The sequence below is a fragment of the Protopterus annectens genome, chromosome 10.part0 (assembly GCF_019279795.1).
Source record: "Protopterus annectens isolate FY-2018-M chromosome 10.part0, PAN1.0, whole genome shotgun sequence".
Taxonomy (NCBI): domain Eukaryota; kingdom Metazoa; phylum Chordata; order Ceratodontiformes; family Protopteridae; genus Protopterus; species Protopterus annectens.
Genome location: NC_056744.1, coordinates 1,801,609,406 through 1,801,628,788, shown reverse-complemented (window position 1 = coordinate 1,801,628,788; position 19,383 = coordinate 1,801,609,406). Strand labels below are relative to the sequence as shown.

The window sequence follows — 19,383 nt, the reverse complement described above, 5'->3', positions numbered from 1 at the left end:
AGTGCAATTAATTTGGTATACGATACAGTCTTGTTAATTGCGTATTAAACGTCATTTGCCTGACTTTTGATGTACAATACCTAAATTACATTTATTCTCTAAATGCCTGCATCAATTGTTTTCCCAGTACTCTTGCGATTTTTCTGTTTGTGGATATTTTCTCCCATGGGCTCCACTTGAAAATGGGTACTGCCCAGCTAAATTTCTCCAAGCAAAGAAAACTTGACATTAACTAAATCTTACTATAATACAAATGTTGATACACATATGAAAAAAAAGCTATAAAAGTGACTGCCTGATGCAAAAAGCTTTAATATTCTGATGCAGAAAGGGTTATTTACAGTATTCTGTGGACAAGGTTTGATGAAGAATGCACCGATGTAACTTGTGTCTTTCGGCTTTTCCCGGTTAGGGGTTGCCACAGCGGAACTTCGGTCGGCTAATGATTGGCAGTTGATTTTTACGTACCGGCTTGCCAGGCCTGATGCATAACCTTCAACGAAGTTACACCCATTCACGCATGTCTCCACGCAGAAGACGCTCTAGCTGAGAATCGAACCGGACAGCGTCTTACTGTGAGGCGACAACGCTACCGCAGCACCACCACCACGGGTAATGCACCAATGTAACTAAAGTACGTAAACAGAGAAATAACCTGCATTCCTCATTAGCATGAAGTCTGAACAAAGGTACAGCACGCTTGCTACTGACTACAGACAGGCACAGAGGAAGTGCACAAATGTAGATTAAGGCAGTTTTAGTACTGGGAATCAGAATGACAAGAGTGCAGTCAATTCATTAAAGGTGCACGTACATGATGAGCAGGTACACTGTCCGATCAAGGTCATACAAGGTAATGGCCAGGTCTGCATCTAAACTAAGGCAAGCAGGTGACAGCTAGGCTACAGATAAACAAGTCAAACACTGCTGTGAAAGGATACTACAAGACTTGTACAGTTTTGGACTGTGCACATCCATGGCATGGATAAGTGCAGTCTGTAATAGCGTTCCAAAACCATACAGAAGTACACTGAGCACACAGTTACACTTTTTCTTAATAACTCAAATGGTTTTTCTTCATCTATGTGATTATTTATTTATCTATCAGCCCAGTTTCAGCATCAAGGTTTCATACTCTGTTTTTCCACCCAAAACCCTATGCACACAGTTTCATAACTGCTGACCTCAGCTGCCACAGCAGGCAACAAAACTGGCAAATTACCCCCACCCAAAGCAATGATGGTCAGCTTCACAATGATGTTGAAAGGTGCTCAGGGTGCAAGTCCACACCGTCACACCTGGGACATCTGCATGTTACTGGAGGTCAGACACGGGGGGGGGGGGTGATGACTGACTAGTGCCTCATAAACCACCTTACCCAGAAATATGATAGCAGAGCAACAGTCTCTCAGCTGCATCTCCCCACATAAATTCCTGCTTTCCAAGCATCCTGTGCCAGTTAAATGGCATATGTTAACAGATATCAACAAACTGAGTAAGTACCAGTACTCATTACTGATGTACAAACAGAGGTAAGTAATCAGCACAAGAGAAAAATCAGATTTACACCAATAGGCATCAAAATATTTATATACAGCCACAGCACAATATAATCAATTTAACATTTTTTGGTTGTTGTTTTTCTGTAATGACAAGTTGCATCCTAAAACAGATACATACTATCCCCCCTTACTCTTGATTAATGGCAAACTAAGCTGCATCGCTAAAATTTATGCAGGTGCTCTTACATCTCAGTGATGGGTACTACTGTCACCACCACCTTCCCTATTAAGGTATTTTCCACAGTAGTGTAATAACCATACATGTACTGCTGTCCAATAAAAAAGAAGAAAAAAAGATTTGCACCCCCTTCCCCAGTTACAAGAGAACGGTGTTACCACTTACTTCCATGTGCTCGATGTGCCGCAAGTGGGCATTTTTTGTGGTCATCAGCAAGGCCCGTGCTTCGTCCAGCTGTGTTTTGACCTGCAGGCTCTCATTATAAAGCAAGGAGAACTGTGCCTGCAGACATTTGAACTCTCCGGTCTCTTTCACCATGATCTCCGGGAAGTTTAGCAGGTCCATCTGTGAACATAAAACACCATTTTCATCCTTTTTTGTATTTTCATAAAACCCAACAAATTCTCTTCATGTGAAAAGTGACATTTGAACCATGAAAGCAGATTACAAGCAATAAAGTAATACTGTGAAATGAAAAAAACACACAAGAGTTTTGGTATCTAATTCATCATGAATATAATTGCAAATGTTTTGCAATCAAACATGTTTACTTCCCTTAACAGAGATAAAAGCAACCAATGAGCCCCCCAGTACGGCCCAATTGTTTCCATTTACAATCCACTGTCACAGTCTCCTAACTCTTCAATGTGCCAAAGAGTGTGTTAACCCCACTCCATCACAGCAGCCCCTTTGTAAACCACAACAAAAATGCACTCAGGGGACTGTGATTCTTGAGCCGTCTATAAGAAGATCCAATCCCTCATCCTGAGGACCTGTACCTCATCCAAGGCAGAGTGGATTGAGCCGTCTTTAAGGAGATCCAATCTCTCATCCTGAGGACCTGTACCTCATCCAAGGCAGAGGGGGTTGAGCCGTCTATAAGGAGATCCAAACTCTCACCCTGAAGACCTGTACCTCATCCAAGGCAGAGGGAGTTGAGCCATCTATAAGAAGATCCAATCTCACCCTGAGGACCTGTACCTCATCCAAGGCAGAGGGGGTTGAGCCATCTATAAGGAGATCCAATCTCTCACCCTGAGGATCTGTACCTCAACCAAGGCAGAGGGTGTTGAGCCATCTAGAAGGAGATCCAGTCTCTCACCCTGAGGACCTGTACCTCAACCAAGGCAGAGGGTGTTGAGCCGTCTAGAAGGAGAAGGCAGAGGGTGTTGAGCCGTCTAGAAGGAGATCCAGTCTCTCACCCTGAGGACCTGTACCTCAACCAAGGCAGAGGGTGTTGAGCCGTCTAGAAGGAGATCCAATCTCTCACACTGAGGACCTGTACCTCATCCAAGGCAGAGGGGGTTGAGCCGTCTATAAGGAGATCCAATCTCTCACCCTGCGGACCTGTAACTCATCCAAGGCAGAGGGGGTTGAGCCATCTATAAGGAGATCCCATCTCTCAACCTGAGGACCTGTACCTCATCCAAGGCAGAGGGAGTTGAGCCATCTATAAGAAGATCCAATCTCACCCTGAGGACCTGTACCTCATCCAAGGCAGAGGGGGTTGAGCCATCTATAAGGAGATCCAATCTCTCACCCTGAGGATCTGTACCTCAACCAAGGCAGAGGGGGTTGAGCCATCTAGAAGGAGATCCAGTCTCACCCTGAGGACCTGTACCTCATCCAAGGCAGAGGGGGTTGAGCCGTCTATAAGGAGATCCAATCTCTCACCCTGCGGACCTGTAACTCATCCAAGGCAGAGCCATCTATAAGGAGATCCCATCTCTCAACCTGAGGACCTGTACCTCATCCAAGGCAGAGGGGGTTGAGCAGTCTATAAAGAGATCCAATCTCTCACCCTGAGGACCTGTACCTCATCCAAGGCAGAGGGGGCTGAGTGGTCTATAAGGAGATCCAATCTCTCACCCTGAGGACCTGTACCTCATCCAAGGCAGAGGGGGGTGAGCCGTCTATAAGGAGATCCAATCTCTCACCCTGAGGACCTGTGCCTCATCCAAGGCAGAGGGGGTTGAGCCATCTATAAGGATATCCAGTCTCTCACCCTGAGGACCTGTACCTCATCCAAGGCAGAGGGGGTTGGCAGACATTTGTGCACAAACCCACTTGATTTAATCCCTCCTTTACTTTCAAACTAATTCAGACATAAACAGAATGTGTAACAACATGTACCCTGAAAAGAAGCAAAGACACCCATGCCTTCCCTTCATTACACTGTGGGAAGGTACACAGGTGGACTTCACCTAGCCTCTGCCAGGGGTCAGCCAGTGAGCAACATCATCATAATCAGCAGGCAAAAGCATGACCCCCCCAGATCAAGCATTCATAGCCCAGCCTGACAGTCATGCGTACCACTGAGAATTCAGAGATCACTGCGTGCTGGGGAAGAAAGTTAATCTCACTCTTTTCATCTACACACCAAGATTTAGACTTACAGCACCTGGTAACGGCGTGTTCAACATACCACGACAGTGGTAGTCCACGTCACAACTTCCAAGTGATACAGCTTTACCAGACTACTGCTCTAAAATGCCAGGAGTCGAACCTATAGACAGAGTACTGCAAGGACAACAGCTGTATTCTGACAACTCGATCCACAGTCACATGATCTGAATCTAGCAAAAGCAAGAGTGAGTAGTCGGTGATTAACCTAAAAATATTACACAATCACTGATAAGTGCACAAAAAGCAAACAATTTACATTTCCTCTTTTCGCATGTACCAAATACCATCTGAGCACAGTACCACAGTTATATTATCGTGTCTTTTCTCACACCAGCATGAGCAAAATACCAGCATTATGCCAGGAAATGAGCCATCAATGCAACCTCCAGAATTTCAAACGGAGCACTGCCTTCCTACCAATAAGAACAAAGTACCAAAATCTGCTCTACAGCAAATTATATGAAATGAAATAAGCTGTACAGTACAACTGTCACAGCACTGTGCTATGAATATGGCGACTCAGGTTTTCACCTCAAAGTTACTGCATATATACTATGCAACCCTAAGTGATAACTTTTCCTTTTCTGTTGCATCTTAAAAAAGCACTCGAGTCCCATGAGACTTCTCCATCAACACACTGACGCACAATGTCAAATAGTCAATAAATACAAGCAAACTATATCTGTACAAAGACATACCAGTAAATACAAGCAAACCAACCATATCTGAAGAGGGACATACTGCAGTTAAACAGAGGCAAACACTATACAGAGACAGACATGGCTGAAAACACTTGTAGCAAATACAGGTACATACAACTGTCTTGTAAACACATGCGCTGTACAAACAATGACAAAGTTAGTCTTCAGACAGGCGCGCAGCTTGGAAGTGTCACCAAGCTCTCACCTTTAGCTTCTCATTTTCCCGTACAGCTTCTTGCAGCTCCTGTTGAAGCTTTTCTAGTTCTGCCATCCTGCTGTTCGCATGCTCCTGGTTTTCTTCCAACTCGGCATTAAGCATTTCAAACTACAAAAACATCAGAAAACAGTTACAGAAAAACAACAATTTCAAGACACAGGAATGGCTGAAAACCGAACAGTTCATAAAAATGTGAAACTAAAGTCAAGGTACTTATTTTGTCTGCTGATGTTCATTTGTGCAACATCAGTAACCTGGTTTAAGATAAGTGAACTGGCTGCATCAGTAGGAGCCATAAGGATTATACGACTATCAGTCAGCACTACTAGGGGGGTGCCTGTGTACTTAGTAATGGCCAGAGATCATGATGGGCAGCCAACCAAACAAGAGTGGTAGCACTGAGGTGCAGGCCATCAAAGAATTCAAGAGTGAAGGTGTATGCACCTGCAGCATTATAGGACATCACAGTAGGAAGGAAAGATGAGCAGCCAAGAAAATAAGACAGTGGTAGTACTGAGGGGCAGGCCCTCAAAAAATTCAGGAGTGAAGGTGTGTGCATCTGTAGCATTAGAGGACATCCGAGTGGTCGGAAGGAAAAGGACACGCAGCCCTTTTGATACCCGTCATTCAGTAAGTCTCAGTTTGTGTGCAATTCAGCGCCAAACCAAAAACGTGGTAGGATCTGGAATTACTCTCTTCAAAGACTTTTTGACACAGATAATGGATGCGGTCACAGTGACCCTTGTGGTAAGCAAGATATCTGCCACCAGTTCCACTTATTTACCTCAATGATCACTGTTCTCCAGATCACTCTTACTCTTGAATTAAGACCACTGGCCCCTACCAGTAATTGGTGAATCAGTTATCTGAATCATGGAAGTAGGGAAAGTGACATAGAAAAGAGACCCCAGCAACAATGGTGCTGCACTGGGGAACAGTAACTGGGTGTTGTGCTAATAAAGGGCAATCTCTAAACTCCCAAAACAGACAGACTAGGCCACCAAGTGGGGCATGGTGCGTGCGTGTGTGTGTGTGTGTGTGTGTGTGTGTGTGTGTGTGTGTGTGTGTGTGTGTGTGTGTGTGTGTGTGTGTGTGTGTGTGTGTGTGTTATGAAAAGCCATATGCCACCGCTGCAGTGATATACCTGTCAAGCTATCTTCCTCTTTACTGTGCAAAATGGCATCTTCATCAGTGATCCCGGTCTCCCCCAGGACCATGCATACTACTACACTGTCCCCCTTGAGAGGTAAAAGGGAGCATATGGCCTGCCATTAATCCCCTGGTCAGATTGCTCTCCTCCAGTGATTAGGTCAAACAGCCATACGAGTTGCAGTGTGGGCTCCATCCATCTGCACTACAGAGCCACGGCAATGCATTCTTTGTTCAGTGGGTTCCAAGTGTTAGAACAGTAAATCAACAGTAAAAATGGCAACTGGTGACAGGAAAGCACAGGGAACAATCTACATTCACTTTCACTGGTGAGTGGAGAAAGTGACACCTCCCACTCAGGACATCTGGCTGTTCCAGGAGCCACATATTCTGCTGCAAACAGCTGCAAGTTCATATTCTTCTGCGCTGTGTTGTGTGGAGGCTTATTTCATTAATTCTGTGCAGGTATGCCTTAAGACTTCATCATTCTGTGCTTTCATCAACAACAGGATTGCTCCTGATCTTGATAAATGTGTTGCCGAAGAGGACATTCAGTCCAACAAGAAATGTGAATTACAACTAACTGAATGCACACATTAATGCAAAAAATACTCAAGCTTACCTTCTGCATGCTCATGGTGGTCTGCCCACCCTGGAATCCACCAGAACCTCCAGCTGCATGATACCCTGCATTTAACTGAAAAGGGGAGAGAAAAAAATAAAGATGCAACTCAAAATAATGCTGTAAGAATAATATGCTACTATAAAAGAAAACACATTAAGAAATGCTAGCAACAAAACCTGTGAAATGCTGCAGTCATAAGAAAATCTAAGCATATGAACAGCAAATATGTAGACAGCAAACTGATAAAACACCTTGCTAACATGGGTAAGCACTCAACTTGTGAGAATGAAACCAAAAGGCACACAATATCATCTGAATGAATATACAAGCAACAAACATACAAAGAAGGAATAAACACATTCCCATACACACATGCTACCAACAGGTTCTATACTAATGAGTACACTACAAACAAAGGAGTACAGAATAAGTTACCAACAGCAATGTATGTACATTTTGACTGAACACACAAAAACAAAATGGCAAATGCTAAAAACAAAAAATAGTTCATGCTCTTGACTGGTGAATGATGCCAGTAGATATATAGGTACCTGATGCACAAACATGACAACGAGGTATACAGACATTATAGTGGTGAACGAGCCAGCAAGAGATACACCAGCAAGTGAATGGTGGACATGCCACCAAGCAATAACACAGACAAGGGAATGGTGAACATGTCACCAAAGTACTTGTATACAGATGTGTATACATTACATATAATCTCCATATAAACATACATATATATATATATATATATATATATACACACACACACACACACACATATAAATGTATGTATAATTGTGTGCATTTATATTTTTATATATATATATATATATATATATATATATATATATATATATATATATATATACATATACACACACACATATTCACACACACACACACACACACACACACACACACATTCACATGCCATCAACAGATACACAAGCAGGGGAATGGCGAACATCTCACCAGCATATATGCAGGCAGTGGAATGGTGAACATGTCACCACCAGCAGATATACATACAGGGGAACAGTGAACCTGCCATCAGCATATACACAGGCAGGTTAATGTTGAACACATTATCAGATATAAACACACAGAGGAAGGGGAATGGTGAACCTGTTAGGGCTGTGATTTGGAAATGGCAGCTTCAGGGCAATCGGGGAGACAGTACATTATGAGTGCTTCAGGGCATCCGTTGGCTCGAGTGTGGAATGAGTGCTTCAGGGCATCAGTTGGCTCGAGTGTGGAATGAGTGCTTTAGGGCATCAGTTGGCTCGAGTGTGGAATGAGTGCTCCAGGGCATCAGTTGGCGCGAGTGTGGAATGAGTGCTCCAGGGCATCAGTTGGTGCGAGTGTGGAATGAGTGCTCCAGGGCATCAGTTGGTGCGAGTGTGGAATGAGTGCTCCAGGGCATCAGTTGGTGCGAGTGTGGAATGAGTGCTCCAGGGCATCAGTTGGCGCAAGTGTGGAATGAGTGCTCCAGGGCATCAGTTGGCAAGAGCGTGGAATGAGTGCTCCAGGGCATCGGTTGGCTCGAGTGTGGAATGAGTGCTCCAGGGCATCAGTTAGCGTAAGTGTGGAATGAGTGCTCCAGGGCATCAGTTAGCATAAGTGTGGAATGAGTGCTCCAGGGCATCAGTTGGCGCAAGTGTGGAATGAGCGCTCCAGGGCATCAGTTGGCAAGAGCGTGGAATGAGTGCTCCAGGGCATCAGTTGGCTCGAGTGTGGAATGAGTGCTTCAGGGAATCAGTTGGTTCGAGTGTGGAATGAGTGCTTCAGGGAATCAGTTGGTTCGAGTGTGGAATGAGTGCTTCAGGGCATCAGTTGGCGCGAGTGTGGAATGAGTGCTTCAGGGCATCAGTTGGCGCGAGTGTGGAATGAGTGCTTCAGGGCATCAGTTGGCGCGAGTGTGGAATGAGCGCTTCAGGGCATCAGTTGGTGCGAGTGTGGAATGAGTGCTCCAGGGCATCAGTTGGTGCAAGTGTGGAATGAGTGCTCCAAGGAATCAATTGGCAAGAGCATGGAATGAGTGCTTCAGGGCATCAGTTGGTGACAGTATAGAATGAGTGCTTCAGGGCACCAGTTGGTGACAGTGTAGAATGAGTGCTTCAGGGCATCAGTTGGCAAGAGCATAGCACGAGTGCTTCAGGGCTTTAGTTGACGAGTGTAGAATGAGAGCTTCAAGGGCATCAGCTGGCATCAATGTAGAAGGAGTGCTTCAGGGCATCTGTAAGAGATTATAAAACTCTGCACCACATGTTCATTTACTGCTGCAGAATATGACTGTACTTCTCTCAAGGCTCTGGTCTGAGGTACAGGAGGAGGTGAATGTACCTGCCTTGGGGTTGCACTGTGGTGGGGCTTCAGTCTACATCACCTGGACTTACCTCAAGGCTAGAGTACAGTAACTGCACTTCATACTGCAGGTGGGCCTGTAGCATAAAACTAATCACAAAAACACAGAGTACAGTAACTGCACTTCATACTGCAGGTGGGCCTGTAGCATAAAACTAATCACAAAAACACAACTAGAAGACATTCCAAAAGTAAAATCATAAAAACTGAAACAAACACAAGCCAGGCTGAAGCAAAACAATGTCTCACACTAGACAAGGTGCTTCATCATAACAAAGCTGGACATCACTAAAGGGAACAGGGTACAGCAAGTGTGCTTGTTTCAGGACATGAGTCACATCTATAGTGGCATGGCTGTGTATTAGCCAGGGTTACACAATACTGTGATGCTGCCTTCTATATTGATGAGTACTAATTCTGAGTGGTTTCCGGATGCCTTAATTCAAGGCTACTGTGTGCCATGGCTAAACCTGCTTCAGACTACCATGAAGAACTTAGAGAACAAATAATCCCACTTTAGGGTTTCAATCATGGACACAGTACTGGGCACCTGTTGGGGCTTCAGGCAGGGTGCTGGAACACAACTGCTAAGCGTTTCTCACAGTCAAGGTGCAGTGAAGGGAATCTACACTACTATACAGATTAAGTCTGAGTGACCGATAATGCAGCTGTACAGTAAAATGGAGCTTGCAATACAATTTTAGAGCAAGTGACAGGCTTTCTTCAGAGCTTCTAACACAACTGCAGGCTAGGCCAATTGTCTTCTTTAGGAGTTCAGTCCAAGTATTCTCAGGCTGAGGTAGTACGGCATGACTGCACCTACCTCATTTTATTTATTTTATTTGATGTTTGTTAACCGGGATAATCTGACTGGGCACAGGCCCATTTTCAGCGGAGACCCAGGGGAAGCCCCAATAACAAAGTAGCATAACAAAGTTATAAAAAAAACTTGTAAATGAGGAAATTAGAGCAAAAGGAGTAGAAAAAAAAACATAAAAACAACAGTTTTAATAATACATATTTATTGTGTTAAACAATACATCGTGTGTTTTACATGTTCCACATGTTTTGATTAAACAGACACTGACTAAGATGTAGAAAAGGAAAAATAGGGTGAAAGTGAGAGGGGTGTAAAGAACATACAGGACAGACTGAAGATGTGAACAGTGGGGAAATGTAGTGAAGATAAGTTTGACTTACGCACATTTGGAAAATGTTGTTGTGTTTTTCGGCTTTTCCTGGTTAGGGGTCGCCACAGCAGAACTCCAGTCCGCTAATGATCGGTAGTAGATTTTTTACGTGCCGAGTTGCCAGCTCTGATGCACAACCTTCAACGAAGGTACACCCATTCACGCATGTCACACAGAAGACCCTCTAGCTGAGAATCGAACAGGACAACGTCTTACTGTGAGGCGACAACGCTACCGCAGCACCACCACCGCAGTACACATTACTCTGCAGAAGAATGTATAGAGAAACAGCCAGGAGTTAAATAAGATTAAAGCCAAGAGTTAAACAGGTGAGATTTTGGGAGTATTTTGAACTGTGCTGGACTGGCAATGGTTAGGAAGTGCTGGGGGATTAAGTTTCAAATCACGCAGATTCGATTAGAGTAAACGGCATCTCCATAGTAACTGTTAGCTTCTCAGATGTATAACAGATATTTGTCAGATGATCTATATGTCTTCTGTTAGTTTGTGGCTGAAGTAGATTACAGGGTGCAGATCACTTATCAGATTGGTATATGGGCCATAGACAACTGGTTAAGAGGTAATTAGGTAGCTCTAGCCAGTTTAGTTGGCGTAGGGCAGTGCAGTGATGAGATCTACATGGTGAATTGGTAGCAAATCTGACAAATTTATTTTAAAAGGCATCAAGCTTTGTTAGTTCAGCTTTTTTGAGGATGATGAAAATAGGAGAGGCATAAAGAAGAGTAGAAAGTAGGCGAGTTCTAGCAACAGTCGTTCTTGAGGTGTTGGTGAGATAAGGTTCAATTCTGTAAAGATAACCTAGTCTTATATGAGCATTTTTAATAGTGAGAGACCAGTGTCTGTCAAATGCCATACTATTGTCAATTGTGACTCCAAGTAGCTTGGTGGGTGCAACAGGTTCTATGTTGGTGTTAGAAATTATCGGAAAGGGGAACTGGAGGTCTGAGGTTTTTCTACTTAAGAAAATCATAAGAGTAGTCATCCCCTTTGGAAAAAACAAAGAACCCGTGAACTACCACATATGTGGTAGTCCCTTAAATACAGAAAATGTAATAAGGGATCTGGGGACCCAAGTAGATCGTAATCTCTCCTTTGATAATCATATTGCCAAGGTGGTTAGAAAATCCTTCTATGTGGCCCACCTAATCACAAAAGGGTTTGCATCTAGAACAAAAGAGGTTATTGTGCCCCGCTACGTATCACTCATCAGACCCATCATAGAGTACAATGCCCCATTTGGGATGTACCTTACAAGACACCTGCAACAGCTGGAAAGACCACAGAAGTACCTCACCAAGAGGATTACTGGCCTCAAACAGATGCCCTATGCAGCCCAACTGAAGAAACTCCAGCTGTACTCGGTTGCATACCGCTTACTCAGAGGTGATCTCTGTCTGACATACAAGGCAACAAATCCCCAAGAGCCACACACTCTAGGGATCTAAACCTCACCACAACGATAAACAGGATGTGCTGGAGGGATAGATTCCTGTTCCAAAGACTCCCCATGCTTTGGAACAGGATTCCAATCTACATTAGGCAGAGCCCCTCACTAACACTCTTCAACAGAAACCTTGACGAGTGGATGAGAAACAGAAAATTTACCCCAGGGATCACTGCAGTGGCTCTGCTGGACAGAGGCACAGGGAACTAGTCTAAGGGGGCGGTGAAAGCCAACACATTCTGGCTAGGCTTATAGATGCCCTCGGGCAGACAGTCTGGTACTTACTATGATTCAGAGAGCCAAGACTCTACTGCTGTGAAGGAAAGATGGGTTATCTTCTGGAGCGTAGAAAGTGAGGGGGCTTAACAGATGAGGGTAGAGTCATTAGCACACTGTAGGACTGCAGCTTGTTAGGGGACTGTGTACACTTTATTGGTGAATATGCTGAAATGGAGTGGACCCAAGATGGAGCCTTGTAGAACACCTAGTGGAACAGGTAGTGGTGATGAGAAATCATGTTTCATTTTACAGCTTGTTGTCTTTCAAGTAGGTAACTATGAAACCATGTGATGGCTGAATGGCTGACTAAGGGATGAGAGTTTATTGAGTAGATTTCGATGGGACACAGTGTCAAATGCTTTGGACATATCAAGATATCAAGGAATATGGCGGACACCAGATCACCATTATTTCTGCATTGGTTGATAGCATTTGTGAAACTTAGTAGTGCTGTGGGGTGGTTGAATGCGTCGGGAATTTGTTAATAGGTTGCTTGACAGATAGTTCAGGAACTGGGAATGAACACATTTTTCTAATATTTTTGATAGTGGAGATAAGACTGCTATTGACCTAAAACTGGAAAGTTCAAAACAGGAGCCCCCCCTTGTGAAGTGGTGTGATACGAGTTATTTTCCATATTTTGGGCACATACTGTTTAAGGAGCGGTTGATTAAAATAGAAACAGGATAACAGATTGCGTCAGCAGCTACCTTGAGATAGTTAGAAGGTAGTTTATCAGCAGCAAGAGAAGATTTTTAAGTTTAAGTAATTTTTTTATGACACTGGTTTGCATGAGTTTAAAGAGAAGGTATTAGTTGGGTCTTTTGGATCACTGGGAATAGTAAGTAGTGATGTTTGTTTTGGGTAGAGTAAGTACAGAGTTTGTAAAGTATGTATTGAACTGAGAGGCTATACTGTCTATCTTATTTGTACAGCAGGTGTTGAAGATGTGGACTGACTTGGCAGTAGAAGTTGATTTATGGAAGCCCAAAATTTTTTGGAATTGTTTTTATATTTGTGTTGGGTTGTAATAAAACAAGCTTGTTTATCATTTTTAACCTATTTACATTTGTTTCTCAGTTGCCAATAGGATGCTAAGGTGGTTTGTTTTTTGTTAGACTGGTAATTTACCCAAGCCTTATCCCTAGTTTTAAGAAGTAGACATGTTTCCTTTGTTAACCAGGGAGCGCAGCTTGACTTGATTCTAAAGGTTCTATTGGGTGCATGGTTATTGAGCATGTCAAGAATCGTATTATTAAAGTATGACACAGCGGCATCCAGTGCGAGGGTTTTAAGGTGGGCAATCAAAGGCTGATATGAATTTTTGAGGTGAAAAGTTTTTTTGCTGTATGTATATCTAAGTGCAGTATTTTCAGGGGAGTGTAGATTTTGCCTGACCAGGTAGGTAGGTTGATGGTCACTAATACTATCAGGAAGGCATCCTGACTGGTAGGCAAGAGAGGCTTTATTGGCTAAAATCCAATGCAGTAAAGAGGTTCTGTTAGATTTCTTGTCAAGTCTAGTTGGAAATGTATTTGCCCATATAGATTTATGACGTCTGTAGACTTATCCGAGATGTAGACTACCTAAGTCAGTATTAAAGTAACCCATAAAAGGAAGTTATGTACTTACCATAACGTTCCATGTTTGTAGTCCATCTCACCTATATTCTTGCTGGATGGGTTCTGAGCCAATATTCGGCTCAGACTCTGCCGATACTAAAGCTCGAAAGCTTTCACTGGCTCGAGGCTAGCCCCTATCCCATGGTGCCTCACGACAATTCCCCAGATCTAGTTTGCAAGAAAGCAATAAATCCCTATCAGGTAAGAATAAGAAAGAAGCTGTATAAATACAGCAAAGGATTCGAAATATAATCCATTCCAGGTGGACAATAAAAGAACAATGTCAGGCAGCACCAAAAAGGTACACCAGATCCCCCAGAAACAGGAAGGGGGTTGGAGGGAGGGACGCAAGAATATAGGCGAGATGGACTACAAACACAGAACATTATGGTAAGTACATAACTTCTTTATGTTATGTAGTCCTACCTCGCAGTAATTCTTGCTGAATGGGACAGAATCCCTAGCACATTTATCCTGGGTGGCTCAAGCAAAGAGACTCTTCAACACAGTGAACCCAAAGGATGACCTGTCCCGAGAGGCCAAATCCAATTTGTAATGAGTGACAAACATATGTGGTCTTGCCTAAATAGCTGCTGCACAAATAGTATCAATTGGAAGCCTAGATTTAAAGGCACATGAAGTAGCTAGAGCCCAAGCAGGTAATGGTCTACCAGCTTGTTGATAAGTACAGGACATGCAATCCGAAAGCCATTTTGAAAGAGTAATTTTAGAAACAGGCAAGCCTTTCCTTTTGTCAGAAAAGGAAACAAAAAGTTGATAAGATTTCCTGAATACTTTAGTCCTGTGTATTTAAAACCTGAGTATCCTGTGGACATCTAGCTGTTGTAGTCTATACTCTGATTTATTAGAGTGGTTTGGAAAAAACACAGGTAGCTCAATGGTGGTATTCAGATAGTGTTCTGAGCATACCTTAGGGAGAAAGGAAGGGTTTGTCCTGACAGAGACTCTATCCTTATGAAAGATAATGTAAGGAGGTCGAATAGTTAGAGCTTGTAGTTCTGAAACTCTCCTAGCAGATGTTATGGCTACCAAGAAAGTCTGACGACGAGGATGGCTCAAAGGGTGCAGACATCAAAAGATGAGAGGACTAAGTTTAAGTCCCAGGGTTCTAATGGTTGTTTTATTGGGGGCCTGAGAAGAAAAACTCCTTTTTAGAAAGTTTTACACAAGGAGTGCAGCATGACTGGATTTCCCATGAAACCAAAATGCAAACTGGAAATGGCAGCTAATTGAACCGGTTGCCGCTCCTTCATGAAAAATTGTTGTTAGGAAGGATAAAATGGATTCTAAAGGAGCCGTATATGGATCTAAGCTCCGATACGTAACCCAAAGGGAAAACCTTTTCCATTTGCTAGAAATAGTTTCAGAGTGGAAGGTTTATGGGATGAAATTAAGATGTGTTTGACCACTGGGGATAAGGGAATACACCTGGCTATTCGTGGAACTGGAGCAGCCATGCTGTCAATTTGAGGGTGTGGATGGAGGGATGGAAAGTACAGTTTTGTACCTACCATAAATGTAGATGTCCGATAGGTATGCATCTGCAGTCATCACATATGGGTTGTCCTGCCTCAGGCAGCCCTTCGGTCGTCCGGATTCCAAAGCCTGGGTCCGGCGTCGGCTGATGTCGCCCTTTCCCCGACGTCAGAGCGCCTGGGGTATAAAAGCGTCAGCCGACGCCATCTTCCTCAGTGTTTCTTGCCCCAGATGCCAGGTGCCCTCAAAGGAAGGCTAAATTTGGAGAAATGCAATAAATTCCAAACATGCACAGAAATATATATATATATATATATATATATATATATATATATATATATATATATATAAAACAAATACACCATAATAGATAACCCCAGCTAGCTATGAGAGGGAAAAGTACCCAATAAATACCAAAGAGGGGAAGGAGGGAGGGAAAACCTGACTGCAGATGCATACCTATTGGACATCTACATTTATGGTAGGTACAAAACTGTACTATGTCCTTCAAGGATGCATCTGCAGTCATCACATATGGGTAGAATACCATAGCCAATCTGGGGGTGGAGGATCTATGTAAAGGATGGTGTAGCTAAAATGCCCTGCAGGACTGCCGTAGCAAAGCCTGCTCTGGATCTGGAATATAAAGGTAAATTGTAATGCTTGGAAAATGTATGCACGGAGCTCCATGTAGCAGCTTCTAAAATGTCCTTGGTAGCCACCCCTCTTAAGAAGGCTGTGGAGGTGGCTGTGGCTCTGGTGGAATGAGGTCTAATGTTAGCTGGCACAGTTTTTCCATGAAAGGAATAACAAAAACGAATGCAATTCCCTATCCATTTTGAAACTGTCTGTTTGGAAATTGCCTTTCCTTGTGCTCCAGCAGCATATGCTACCAACAACTGGTCAGTTTTTCTGTAGCTTTTAGTTCTGTCCAAGTAGTAACACAACTGTCTGTGTATGGCCAGGGTGTGCAGAAGTTTCTCCCCTTTGTTTTGTGGATTTGGAAAGAAGGTAGGCAGGTGAATAGCTTGGTTTAATGAGACCCTGGATACCACCTTTGGCATAAATGAAGGATTGGTTCTCAATGAAACTCTGTCCTGATGAAAAATAAGAAATGGCTGTACTGCCATGAGGGCCTGTAACTCAGATACTCTTCTTGCTGAGGTTATGGCCAGAAGGAAGGCGGTCTTCCAAGACAGGAACTGTAGTTCTGCAGATGCTGCTGGTTCAAAGGGAGGCAGAGTTAGTTTTTCCAACACGAAGTTAAGGTCCTAAGTAGGCACTGGAGGTTTCCTTGGAGGATTGATGTTTTTAATTCCTCTTAGAAACTGTCTTAGGAGAGGATGAGAAACAACAGGTGGATCAGTATTGTACTCTGCTGAAATTGCTGAAGCATGAATTTTAATGGAAGAGTAAGACAGGCCATTGTGGAGCATTTCTGCCAAGTATTCCAGGATATGTGCCATGTTTATCACTGTCGCATCTAGTCCCTTTGTGGTGCTCCAAGTGTGAAATCTTTTCCATTTTGCTGAATATGCCTTTCTTGTGGAAGGCTGGCGAGCTTCCATGATGATATCCTTCACTCTCTTGGATAGCTTATCCTGAGGAGGAGTCAAGGTATTTTCCAGGCTGTTAGTTGCAAGGTTTTCAGGTTGGAATGCAGAGTTTTGTAATTGTGCTGTGTCAGGAGAAGTGGCCATTGAGGAAGAGGCCATGGTTTTGCGTGACATGCTCTTTAACAGTGGGTACCAGTGCTGTCTTGGCCAGTCCGGAGCTATCAGAATCACTTTTGGCTGCTCTGTCCTGATCTTCAGTAAGACCTTGGTCATTAATGGAAGAGGTGGAAATGCATACACTGTTAGAGTTCTCCAGCTGAAAGATAGGGCGTCCACTTTCCATGCTTGTGGGTGGTATGTCCTTGAGCAGAATTTCTTCAGCTGATGATTGTGGGGGGAGGCAAAAAGATCTATGTCTGGCCTTCCCCATGATTGTGTTATCTGTAGGAAGATGCCTGGGTGCAGCATCCATGATATTTCTGCTTAAGCTCTCCGCCAGTATATTGTCTTTTCCTGGCACAAACTGGGATTGCAGCTCTATATTGAGTTTCAAGGAAAGTTCCCATAGATTCATTGCCAGTCTACAAAGAGGGTAGGAATGGGTGCCTCCTTGCTTGTTTATGTACCACATAACTGTGGTGTTGTCTGTCCTTATTAGCAGGTGACCTTGATGCAGAAAGAGTTTGAAGGCCTCGATTGCATGTATCACTGCCAGCATTTCCTTTTGATTTATGTGCATGCGTAGCTCCTTTTGTGACTATAGTCCTTGAATACATCTGCCCTCCATGTGTGCTCCCCAACCGTGGTCTGAAGCGTCCGTTGTAATGGTTTGGCTGGCTATTGGCTTGCTGAAGGGCAGACCCTGTTTGACTGGCTTGCTTGAGCCCACCACAGAAATTCCTTTTGGAGGCATGGAATGAGTGGGATCAAAGTTTCTAAGCTGTGACTGTGCTGAGTCCATAAACTCCTTAGGTACCATTGTAGTTTCCTCATATGCAGCCTTGCTTGTGGAATCAGAAGAATGCAAGATGCCATGTAACCCAGGGCCTGCAGGATTTTCCTTGCAGTCAGCTGAGTTTGTCTTGTCAGATTCTTGAAGTAATCCGGTAGTTGTCTTTGTTTTTCTTCTGTGAGAAAAGCCATTTGGGTGGTTGTGTCTAGATCCGCACCCAGAAAAGTTATTCTTTGGGATGGAACAAGTCTTGATTTGTGAATGTTGACTGTATATCCCAAGGCCTGCAGTAGGTGGATGGCATAATTCAAGTCCTTTACCAAAGTTTGTTGGCTGTCCGCTTGTATAAGGCAGTCGTCCAGATATGGGTATATTTGAATCCCCTGAAGTCTGCAGTGTGCAATTACTGATGCCAGGCATTTCGTGAATACTCTGGGCACAGTAGATAAGCCAAAGGGCAATGCTGAGAATTGATAATGCTCTTATCCTGCAAGAAATCTGAGGTATCTTCTGCAACTTTGTCTGATAGGGACATGCAGGTATGCCTCCTTGAGGTCTAGAGTCACCAGCCAAGACCCCTTGCCCAGCATGGGAAGGAGTTGCTGTAGAGTCAGCATTTTGAATTTTGGCACAATGAGATAAGTATTCAGTGCGGACAAGTAGAGAATAGGCCTCCATTGATTTTCTTTTCTTGGAACAAGGAATAGTCTGGAATAAAATCCTTGGCCTTGTTCTGAAAGAGGAACCTTTTCTATAGCTTTCATTTGCATTAAGTTGGAGATTTGTTTCAAAGCCTCTGCCCTTTGATTTGGTGGCAGGTCTGGCATGCCTTTTCTTTTTGGCAATGTGTGAAAATGGAACCTGTATCCTTTGTCTATTATTTGCAGTGTCCATTTGTCTCTTGTAATACTGTGCCAATTTTTTGAGAATAAAGAAAGCTTTCCGCCCAAAGGTGCTTCTAATTGAGCCCTGGTTGGCGGAGCCAAAGCAAAGTCATCGAGTCTGTCCTTGTGCAGCTGTTGTAGGTCCTGCACTACCTCTCTGGTTGGGAGGCTGCCATTGCCGTCCTCTGTAGGAGCCTCTAGCTTGCCCTCTACCTCTGGCATGCCTGTTCTTGCCTCTCTGAAATCTTTCTGTGTCCGGAAAGGACCATTTCTTGGTAGGCCAATTTCTGCTGAATCTTGGTGGTTGGACTTGTAGAAAATCTTTGACTGTTTGTACAGACTTTGCCTTTTCCTCAAATTTCTTTAAGACCTCCTGAGCAGTGGAGCCAAATAACTTTTGCTTTTCCAGTGGAGCATCCAGAAGCTTAGCTTTAACATGGTCTGGCAGAGATTGTTCCTTCAGCCAAGCATGCCTACGTATGACTGCACCTGTCATAGCTGACCTACATGAAGTTTCCAATGCATCATAACCACACTGCAAGAAATGGTTGCTAACCTGCTGGGAGTTATGTACCAGATCCTGAAGTGATTTGCGATCTAGGGGTTCAGGTGAAGACAGTTTCTTATGCAATTCATCTAACAAATACTCTTGGTACTGTATCATATGAAATTGACAATTTAATGCCCTCATAGAAAGAGTAGCAGAAGTATACACTTTTTTACCCCA

General features: G+C 43.6%; 1 protein-coding gene across 5 annotated transcripts in view; it reads right to left on the bottom strand.

The window, feature by feature from the left end:
* The window catches only part of RNF40 (ring finger protein 40), a 713,617-nt gene that overhangs the window by 367,526 nt on the left and 326,708 nt on the right, over positions 1–19,383 (bottom strand). For all 5 annotated transcript variants that reach the window (XM_044086638.1, XM_044086641.1, XM_044086639.1 and 2 more), the window contains 3 exons: positions 6,836–6,910; positions 5,053–5,172; positions 1,906–2,085 (listed from right to left, as the gene is read on the bottom strand). In XM_044086638.1, coding sequence (XP_043942573.1) covers positions 1,906–2,085; positions 5,053–5,172; positions 6,836–6,910 — 375 coding nt within the window. The remainder of the gene's footprint in view (positions 1–1,905; positions 2,086–5,052; positions 5,173–6,835; positions 6,911–19,383) is intronic.